The following is an 11,199-nucleotide window of genomic DNA, read 5'->3' as shown; positions in this document are numbered from 1 at the left end:
TTATTTTCTTCAATTAGTGAGGAGTAGTATGTAGATCGACTATGTCGTAAGGCTGTCATGTATTTACTATGGCTTTCTTGCCAAAGTATTCGTGACTCCTCTGTTTTATTGGAGCGCCACATTCTCTCTAATTTACGGGTTGTTTGTTTGAGTGTGTGAGTTTTCAGAGCTAAACCACGGAGCTTTCCTCTGACCTTTAATAGTTTTTTCCCTCAATGGGGCAATTGAGTCCAAGGTGGATTTTAGTAGACTAGCAGAGCTATCGACAAGCAGATCCAGTTGAGAGGGGTTATAATTAATATCATAGTTATTTATTGGATGGTGCACTGAGTTTAAGGCAGCAGGAATGGCCTCTTTAAATTTAGCCACAGCACTATTGGACAGATTTCTACTCCTAACTATTTTATTGCACAGTGCGAGATCCTCTAGGATAATGTTAAAAGATATTAAAAAGTGATCTGATAGCAGAGGATTTTCAGGGTAGACTTTTAGTTCATTAATATCAAGGCCATATGTTAGAACAAGATCAAGAGTATGATTTAAACGATGAGTAGCTTCATTAATAGTTTGAAAAAAGCCAACTGAGTCTATTAGGGTCATAAAGGCTAAGCTCAGGCTATCACTATCTTTGTCCACATGGATATTAAAATCTCCTACTATCAGCATTTTATCAGAACTGAGGACTAAGTTTGATATAAACTCTGAGAATTCTGATAGAAAATTCTGGTTACATTCCCTTTTTTTTTTGTTTTTTTTTTTTGTACATGCCTAAAAAGGAGACGAGAGAAGCAGTTTGCTTATCCAAGTCCCGTGCCCTGTTTTGAACACAGAAAATTTACATCAAAGCTTGTCTCTCTGGTCAAACAGTCTTAGGTTGTTCTGAACACAATTTCATTTTTTTTCTGTCCTTTTTTGTGTAGGATTTATTCTCATCTGTAGTCAGTGTTGTCTTTTTTTAGTCCTCCTCTCTATCGTTGTTCGTGTCGGCCTTGTTCCCTGCGGATTTCATTCCCAGACTTGATATCTTCGGAAAGTTTTCTTAGCATATGAAGGATTAGAAAGACACATACCCCAGCAGGCCAATGATCATGACCCCTAACAGGTAGAGGTCCTCCACATCTTCCACTGAGAGGATTGAGAGGCACAGCATTTGGGTTTTTCTTTCCATCCATGATGTAACCACTCGGGAACGTCTCTATTGGACACGCTGGTTCGTGTTGTTGTGATCTTCTGTTCGTGAAGATTGAGTCGATTGTGTTCATTGACCAGTTGATAAATTCCATCTCGTTGATGTGTTGATCTCGTTTTCGTGAAAGAATGTCTTCCGAGTTTTTTCTTTATATCTAGTCAAGTTTGCAGCTTGTTTTGTCTCTACATCAAGGTTATTCCAGCTGGTAATAGCTCTATTGACAGTGCTGTATTTTCCAATGTTAGATTTAACCCTTTCTTGTATAAACACATTATTATGTCTTAGTTCATAAGCAGTGTGTTTGTATGTGAAACGTTTTTGTATTTGATATGGGAGTGTTTTTAGTGATGCCCTAAATGCTAGAATTTGTGTGTTGTAGTGTATTATTTCTTGCAGTTTTAGGTATTTGGCCTTTTCAAATAGTTCATTTGTGTGTGTGTTGTGTGGTGCTTTATATAGAATTATAATTGCTTTTTTTTTTTAAGTTTAAATAAAGGTTTAAGATACGTTTTGTAGGTGTTTCCCCAGATTTCTGAGCAGTAATTTAAATGTGACCCAACAAGGGAAGAATAGATTGTCTTCAGTGATGTGGTTTGTAGTATTTGTTGTCATTTCCATAGGATGAAGCTGCTTTTAGCAACTTTGTTTTTAACTACTTGTATGTGTTTTTTCCAGGTCAGTTTCTCATCTATCCACACTCCTAGTGCTCTATATTCTTTTACTTGTTCAATTATATCCATGTCTAGTTTCAGTCTAATATTTTCTGTTATTTTTTTATTTCCAAAGCTGATGAATTTTGTTTTGCTAACGTTTAGGGCTAGTTTATTTACATTGAGCCATGTTTGGATTTTTGATAGTTCCTCATTCGTCGTTTCTATTAGAGTTTTAATGTCTTTACCTGAACATAGGATGGTTGTGTCGTCTGCAAACAGCGTTAGTTTAAGGCAATTTGAGACTTTGAAAATGTCGTTTATATATAGAATGAACAGTTTTGGCCCTAAAATTGAACCCTGTGGTACACCACATTGTATGGTTTGGCATATTGATATGTTTTGTTCAAAGTCCACATATTGTCTCTTAGTTCTCATATAACTTTTTTTTTTTTTTTTTTTAAAGGATTTTTTTGGCTCTAGTGGCCTTTATATGACAGTTGCTTGACAGGAAAGGGGTCAGAGAGAGCAGGGAATGACACGCAGGAAAGGGACCCAGGCCGGGAATCGAACCTGGACCCGCTGCAGGTGAGGACTATAGCCTCTGTACATGGGGCGGGCGCACTACCCACTGAGCTAAACACCGCCCCAGTTCTCATATAACTTTTAACCCAGTTTAGGGCGTTGTGCCTAATGCCGTAGTTTTGAAGTTTTTCCTCCAGAATATCATGGTTTATTGTGTCAAATGCTTTTTTAAGGTCCAAAAAAATGCCGAATACAAATAAATTATTTTCTAAAGCATCTCTTATATTTTCCGTGGTATCAGTTATAGCCATTGCTGTTGAACGTCCTTTTCTGAACCCATATTGGCCTTCATGTAATATTTTATTCTCTTCTATGAATTTGTCCAGCCTTTTCATGAACAGTTTTTCTAGAATTTTCGATAATTGCGGTAATATTGAAATAGGTCGATAGATGGTGAAATCTCGTTTGTCTCCATTCTTGTGGATTGGTCTGATTTTTGTGATTTTCATTTGGTCAGGGAAAATACCATTTTTGAATTAGAGATTGCTGATATATGTTAGTGGTGGTGTTATTTCAGCTGTTATAGTTTTTAATAGACTCATAGTTAGATTATTAACGTCTCTGGATTTTTTTGAATTACAGTTTGTAATGATTGCTTTCACCTCTGCTTCCGTTACTTATTCAAGTGTTAAATAGTTATTATTTTCTATATTCTCACTGTCAAAATGGTTCCATTTAAGTGTTGGATGTTGATAGATTCCTCTCCCAGTCTCTATTCCAATATTTATAAAGAAATTATTAAGTTCTTCTGCGATTTTATTCTTATTGTATTCTTTAAGTTGTTTATTATAAAGTGGTCTGTGGCTTCTTCTTTGCTTTTACGCATAGTTATGGAATTTATAATTTCCCAAAGTTTTTGTTTTTTGTTTTTATTTTCTTTTAATAATATTCTTTTTTTCTCTTAGGAGAGTGTTGACTTTGTTTCTGTATTTTTTGTATCGTAGTTCTGTTTTCAATGTTTTGTCTTTAAGATATTTTTTATATAATGTATTTTTTTTTTGCATGCGTTTGCTAATTTTTTAGCAATCTATGGTATTTTGTTTGTCTTACGTTTGATTGTTATTTGTTTCAAAGGGCAGCATTTATCATTTATTGTAGTTATTATGTCAGTGAATGTGTCATATGCAATGTTCACATCTTGTTTTGTAAAAACCTCCTTCTACGTTTCTTTTCTTATCTGTTGTTTAAAGTTTTCTAGCTGTTTTTCTCCTTCCAGTCTTTTGTATGTTTTTGGTTCTAGTGTTTCTAGGTAGATGTTGTCGTTAGTATTAAATATTGTAAATATTGGTAGATGGTCAGAGATGTCATTTATTAATATTCCATTGGTTAGATCTGAATTTTGTATGTTTGTGAAGATGTTATCTATCAGTGTTGAGCTGTGTTTATTGATTCTAGTTGGTTTCGTTATAAGAGGTTTTAGTCCATTTGTGTACATGTAGTTAATGAAGTCTTCGATGTGTGTGTTTTTTAAGGGATTTAGAATATTTATATTGAAGTCTCCACAGATCAATCTGTTCTTGTGTTTAGCCTTTTTATTTTCGTTAGGTTCTCATTAAATATGTCTATTTTGCAATTAGGAGCTCGATACAAACAGCAGATTAATATGTTCTCTCCCTTTGGTCTCGTTATTTTTAATGTTAAACATTCCAATACTCCTTCCACAGTTGTACTCATCGATTCTAGTATCTCCATTTCATTGTTATCTTTTATGTATAATGCCACTCCACCACCTGGTTTATATAATCTGTTCTTACAAATTTATATCCTTATATCATAAAGTTCATACCTTTTTGTTCATTTAGCCAAGTTTCTGACAGTGCTATTATTTCAAACTTGTATAAGGCAGTAATGTAATCCTTAATGTGTTCAAAATTTGCATACATACTATGACAATTGAAATGAATAAGTGACAGACCTTTTTTACTCTTGGTTTCCACATTGAATTCAGTGTCTGTAAAGTAAGCACAGTCTGAGTTTTGTTTCCAGTGTTTATATAGATCTGGGTCCATGTCCATGATTACCATCAGTACTGTTGTTGTTTAGGTGGATCCTTCGTATTTTCCCAAGTCTTCCATCGTTTTGATGAAGATTGGTTTTCCGTTCTCTTCTCCCAGTGGTGTGATATAAATTCTGCAGTTTCTTGTCCACGTCTTTAGAATTTTTCCTCCTGTTTTTATTTGGCGTGCCTTCCATGCGATGCTTGTGTTTCGTTTTGTCAAATTTTCATTCATAAATACCTTTGTTTCCTTCAGTTTCTTGCCTTGCCTCAGTAGTTCTTTAAATTTCACATTCGTGAAAGTGATTTTTACGGTTCTGGTGTCATCACGCTTGGGAAGGAGTTAGCAGGAGTTGATGTTGTCAGGGTTCAACACAATGTCCTTCGACTCCAAGTAATCAATGACCTGTTGTTCAATCGATTTTGTGTCTTCGTCACTTGGGTCTGCTGCCTGTCTCAGCGCACTCGCGTAACTCCTGGGTTTTATCTTTAAGCCTGTAATGATGATATCGTTCTCTCTTTCCTTTTGTTCCAACTCTTCAACCCTCGCATTTAGTAGTTTTATCTCTTCAGCATTCATTAGATTCTGTTGTTTCAGTACCTTTGCTTCACTTTGGAGGCTTTCCAGTGATTTTTCCAACGACTTTATCTCGGCAGATAGATCGTCTTTGAGGTTTCGTAGACCCTCGCGTATCATCTCCTTGGCCACTTCCAAACCCGGATCAGGTTCTGGAGGTCCTGCAGTTTTTAAGGCTGTCCAGCTGTGGGCTGTTAATCTCTCAAGGTCGTGTTATCGGAGCGAGTGAAAACACGTCTGCTCTCTCCGAGACCAGAAAGAAGATGTTCTCAGGTTTATTCTCAGACGCCTGCTATGCCAAACAAATTTTGAAATTATTTTATCCAAATGATTGAAAAAAGATTTTGGGATCTCTACAGATAGCATCTGGCATAGATAAAGTAATTTGGGCAGAACATTTACGAGAATGACCAACACTTGATACTTTGAATTAATTTATTGTTATTAACATCAAATGAATTATGTAGAGATGGGGGGATATATATACCCAGGTATTTAATACCTTTCCCAGGCCACTTAAATCCACTTTCAGATTTTAAACCTTTGTGGGATTTTATTATTTATGTCCATAGCCTCCGTTTTATCGACATTTACTTTGTATCCAGAATAATGGCCACATTTATTAATAAGCTCCTTCAGATATGGTATTGTTGATGTAGGCTCTGTCAGATATAACAGAACATCATCTGCATAGGTGGTGAACTAATTATAATAATTAATATTAATAATAATAACTAGTGACTGAGAAAAGAGTTCATGAATTTTGGGGACTGTGGTCAGTAAATGCATTTAGTGTGAAAACAATGAAAAGTGATTCACAATTTTGTTCCACATGGACTGAGTTTAACACGCTGTGTTCAGAGTTTTGAACATGTGACTTCAGTTTAGACCAATGATTGTTAGCAATCGATAAAAAAACTGTTATGTGTTTAAACCTACATTTCATGGTCATTGAGTCTCATAGATAAACACAACAACCAACTAAACTAAACTAAACTAAACTAAATAAACAAAAAAAATTAAATTAAATTAAATTAAATTCAACTCAACTCAATTAAGTTGAGTTGAGTTGAATTGAATTGAAGTAAAGTAAATGTTTAAACACCACCTCGGCTCTGAAGGCTTCCTGAGGTCAGGCACTGACAATAGACAAAAAGGCTTGGATGGAGACCCAGTGGAGTTGAAAACACAGAATCAAAGGGTTCCACAGAGCCTTTGATCTCAGCCAGTTGCTAAACGTCTCATAACCAAGCTGCAGGTTTCATAAATGCCCCGCCCCCCAGACTTTTCAGCCAATAGGAGGCTGAGTGTGTGGGGGGTGGGGGGTCCATGTTAAAAGCCCCCGGCAACGTGTGGACCCTCCTGAGCAGTTGGAGCGTTCCTGGGTGGAGGGACAGGACTACACCTGTGGAGGAGCTCCACGTTCACCCAAAGCAGAGGCCGGGCATCGCCCAACGGTCCCTGGTACCACCGACGGTCCGTGGTACCACCACAGGTCAGTGAGACAGGGTTAGGAGCCATTAGGGGTGGGTGTTGATTGTTGTGTTTTTAGTGTTATTTTGTGTGTGTGTGTGTGTGTGTGTGTGTGTGTGTGTGTGTGTGTGTGTGTGTGTGTGTGTGTGTGTGTGTGTGTGTGTGTGTGTGTGTGTGTGTGTGCAGTGAGCGAGCAGGTTAAGAATAGACCTGAGCTGAGCTCTGATGGCTTTTTAAGGGAAGGGTGTCTGTCACTGCCCCCCCCACCCCTACACATACGCACACACACTGCTGTCACCGCTGAACCCCCACCCCCCCACCCCCACCCCCCCACATGCTGCTGTCACTCAGTTATTTCCGTCCACATCCTTATGAGTCGCTATCAGCTGCTGCTGAACTCACTGTTGGACCTTCAGGGTTAGAAACACTGACTCTGTAGAACTAGGGTGTCAAAGCTCTGGTCCGTGGACCAAAGCAGAGCATTGACTTCAGCCAATGGAAGAGTTTCTGAATGGTTTTACAAACATCAGGGTGTGAAACTCATTTTAGTTCAGGGGCCAAACATAGAATAGAATGATTTTATTATCATTATACATGATGTTCAAATGTTCAACGACATTCAGAGATAACTTTCATGGTTCTGGATAAATTCAGTGACTATAGTCAGGTTGTTTATGGATTCAATGATTGTTTCACGTCTTATTTAATGTTTAACTCATGGCACAAACAATAAAAAACACTTTTAACTCTTAAAGGAACTTGAACATCACTGCTGTGCTATCATTAGTAAATAAAGTATTTAACTTGTTTTTAAAATGTTAAATAACTGCTCCACACCTCAAACATTTATCACAGAGGTCAAATTGTGTGCACAGAACCATAGAACCATAGAACCATAGAACCAGAGGATCAGAGAACCAGAGGATCAGAGAACCGTAGAACATGTTTCCATTGGTTCTGCACTCCTTCCTTTCGGGATCTGATACTGTTTTCTGGAGCGTTTCCATTGAGCACCAACCTGACACGTGGAACATTCAGACTCCATTGATTGAGTTTTTTTGTGCTGCCATCATCACAAGATCTTTAACAAAAATCAATGGAGGCCAAATGGTTCCTCTGTGCGTGAGCTGATGACTCTATTCTCTGAACCAATCAGTGTCTGCGTTGAGCTTAAGTCACATGTTCAGACCAGGGCTGCTCTTTATGGAACCTCAACAAAGGAGGAACTAAAAAAAGCAGCACCAGATACCATGGAGGAGGAACTTTTTCCCAGTGGAAACGCGTCATAATAATAATAATAGGTTTAACCCTAAAAACACCAGAACACATCAGACAGCTATTTATTATATAATTATTTTTATTTTTATTTTTGTACATTGTTTGTTTGTCTTGTGTTAAATATGGGTGAACTAGTTTATTTGAACAATGTTCCTGTTGTAATTTATTGTGTGATAATTTTAGTCCTGGTCTGGTGCTGTGTTCTATGTTCTATGTTCTATGTTCTATGTTCTATGTTCTATGTGCTATGTCTATTCTTGTGTTATTGTTCATACTTGTTCTTTTTTCTCATGTTATATTCTGTCTGTTTTTAATACCTTTTACCTGTGTGTGTGTGTGTGTCTGTCTGTGTGTGTGTTTCTGCATGTGTGTGTGTCTGTGTGTGTCTGCGTGTGTGCGTGTGTGTTTCTGCGTGTGTGTGTGTGTCTGTGTGTGTGTGTGTCTGTCTGTCTGTCGGTCGGTGTGTGTGTGTGTGTGTGTGTCTGTGTGTGTGTGTGTGTTTCTGCGTGTGTGTGTGTCTGTCTGTCTGTCGGTCGGTGTGTGTGTGTGTGTGTGTCTGTGTGTGTGTGTGTGCGTGTGTGTGTCTGCGTGTGTGTGTGTCTGCGTGTGTCTGTCTGTCTGTGTGTGTGTGTCTGCGTGTGTGTGTGTGTGTGTGTGTGTGTGTGTGTGTGTGTGTGTGTGTGTGTGTGTGTGTGTGTGTGTGTGTGTGCGTGTGTGCGTGTGTGCGCGCGTGCGTGTGTGCGTGCGTAACCTCTGTGTGTTTACCTGCAGGGCTCCAACCATCATGTCGACACAAGCACCAACTTTCACTCAACCACTGCAGAGCGTGGTAGCACTAGAGGGTAGTGCTGCTACGTTCCAGGCTACAATCAGTGGTAAGAACCTCCAGTCCATCAGAACGTTTAGTCCATCAGAACTCAGACTTTTAGTTCATGAGGAGAACCCAGACCCTAGTTGACCTCCCTTTTGGTTCCCTTGGTTCTGCAGGTTCTCCAGTTCCTGAGGTGAGCTGGTTCCGCGATGGTCAGGTTCTATCTTCTGCCGCTCTGCCCGGCGTTCAGATCTCATTCAGCGAAGGCCGCGCTGTTCTGACGATCCTGGCTGTGACCAACGCACACAGCGGACGCTTCTCTGTCAGAGCCACCAATGGAGCCGGACAGGCTACCAGCACCGCAGAGCTGCTGGTCACAGGTCAGTTATTGATTAGTGATTAGTTTAATAACTCTGACTCTGGTCCAGGTTCTGAGGTGTCAGTGGATCCACGCAGAGCTAAAGCCAGGGTTGCTGTGTTTCCTCTAACTCTGAGTCTTCTCTCTGATGTTTTTAGCTGAGACGGCTCCTCCAAACTTCCTCCAGAGGCTGCAGAGCTCCACGGTGAGGCAGGGCAGCCAGGTCAGACTGGACACCCGGGTCACCGGGATCCCCGCCCCCACGGTTCGCTTTTACCGAGAGGGAGCGGAGATCCAGAGCTCGGCCGACTTCAGGATCCTGCAGGACGGAGAGCTGCACAGCCTGCTGATCGCTGAGGCCTTCCCTGAGGACTCTGGGAGCTACTCTGTGACAGCCACCAACAGCAGCGGTAGAGCCACCTGCACCGCTGAGCTCCTGGTCCAGGGTGAGGAACACTCCCAGTAGCACAGACAGACTCCTGTGAGTGAAGTGGGTCAGAGCCTTGGAGTCTGATTGTTTTTACATGTGTGAGCACTAAAGGTGCGTTCACACCAAACGCGACCGCAGCGCTGCAGCAGCTTCCATCTCCCTTGATGTGTCATTTGCACATAGTGGTGCTTTATGGTCACTCCATCACTTCATCACTCCATCACTTCATTGCTTCATGTCTTCATGTCTTCATCGCTCCAGTGACGCGAACACCAGGGTGTGTGTGTGTGTGTGTGTGTGTGTGTGTGTGTGTGTGTTGAGCCAGTGACAGGTTAGAGAGAAAGAGAGAGAGGGTTGATCACTTATTTTCCTTCTTGCTCCACTTTTACGATTTCAATTATCAACTAACAGAGATATTAAAGGATGAGTTCACTCAGAATGTGTTATGATCAGTAGTTACTGTGGTTAACCGCTTTAATTTTGCCATGATAAATTGAGGAAGTTGTACAGCCTCCGCTGCAGCCGTCTGCACTGTAGTGGGAGGGAGCAGGGAGGGGCTACAGCCTCCGCACTACAGACAGTGATGAACGAGGGATTTGTCACTTTAAGTCGCTTAAAAAGTTCAGATTTTTCAACTTTGAGCGACGAAGTCGAGCACGACCTCGTTAGTCAAATTACACGTCACGTTAGGGGGGATAACTTGAGGTTGCATCATTTACACTGATTTGAATGTATTCGCGTTGCTTCACTCACTTTCAGTGTGAAAACACCTTTAGACTGTTTGTAAAATAGTGGTAGTAGTACGTGAGCTAAATAAGGCTCATGTATGTCATGAAATCAAAGGAATAGAAAATAATTGAACAGAATGTTTTCTATTATCATTATATTCATGCAATGTTCAACAAAATAAAAAGATAACTCTGGTATTTGGAGGCGTTAGTTGAAGAGGAGAATAAATATAATCTGAATCAAGCAGGAGATAAAAGATATGAGACATATAAGACATAAGATATGATAGAGATGAAAGCTCTCTGACAGAAAGAAGAACAAGATGTACAGATAGAACAACAAAGGAAAGGGTTTGTGCTTCGTTTGGCCAATAACCCCTAACCTTGACCCCTGAACCTCTGACTGTTTCAATGCTTTCAGGTGAAGAAGTTGTTCCAGCAAAGAAAACCAAAACTGTCGTTTCCACTGCTCAGGTTTCTCAAAGCCGACAGACCCGAATGGAAAGTGTAAGAGTGACTGAGTCATGTGACATGTTTAGACTGAAGCTGGTTTCTCTGGTTAACCACGTCTCTCCTCAGAGGACGGAGGCCAGTTTTCGGACCACCACCATGATGGAGCTGCAAATGGAAGGCGCTGAGCTGACTCAGCATTTGGCCCATAAAACTCCACCCAGAGTACCTCCAAAACCAATGTCCAAGTCGCCCACTTCATCCGTTATAGTTGCCAAGGTGACCGGAGGACGCCAGCAGTCGCCGTCCCCCGTGAGACACGTGAAGGCACCCACACCCACTCCTGTCCGGTGCGTGGTTTTAGATGGTTTGTACAGACCGGGTCAGGGTGCAGTTCTTCTGACATCTGTTGTTTTTTTTTCAGACCCGTAAAGTCTCCAGTAACAACACGCAGGCAGGTGGCCACTGGCGTCGACGTCCTACCGCCCTGGAAACAGGAAGGCTACACTGTGGAGGCAATGACCATCACACAGGTGGTCGGAGAGGTCCAAGAGGTAAAGGAAAAACCAGGATGTTAGTGACATATCACATGAACCCCCCCACAGGCATGTGATGATGTCACCATGTGTCACATGACCTTTGGCTCCTTATCTCATGGACTAATTGATTTGTAA

At 40.6% G+C, this 11,199-nt stretch overlaps 1 protein-coding gene across 1 annotated transcript in view; it reads left to right on the top strand.

Moving 5' to 3' along the window:
• Positions 1 to 6,367: 6,367 nt before the first annotated feature.
• LOC114454835 (titin-like) overlaps positions 6,368 to 11,199 on the top strand; it is a 168,620-nt gene continuing 163,788 nt past the window's right edge. Inside the window, 7 exon segments of the mRNA XM_028435630.1 lie at positions 6,368 to 6,492; positions 8,520 to 8,623; positions 8,736 to 8,939; positions 9,076 to 9,363; positions 10,497 to 10,582; positions 10,655 to 10,875; positions 10,950 to 11,079. Coding sequence (XP_028291431.1) covers positions 8,533 to 8,623; positions 8,736 to 8,939; positions 9,076 to 9,363; positions 10,497 to 10,582; positions 10,655 to 10,875; positions 10,950 to 11,079 — 1,020 coding nt within the window. The 5' untranslated portion in view covers positions 6,368 to 6,492; positions 8,520 to 8,532.

This window comes from Gouania willdenowi, chromosome 21 (assembly GCF_900634775.1).
Source record: "Gouania willdenowi chromosome 21, fGouWil2.1, whole genome shotgun sequence".
Classification (NCBI taxonomy): domain Eukaryota; kingdom Metazoa; phylum Chordata; class Actinopteri; order Blenniiformes; family Gobiesocidae; genus Gouania; species Gouania willdenowi.
This window is presented reverse-complemented; position numbering and strand designations above follow the sequence as displayed.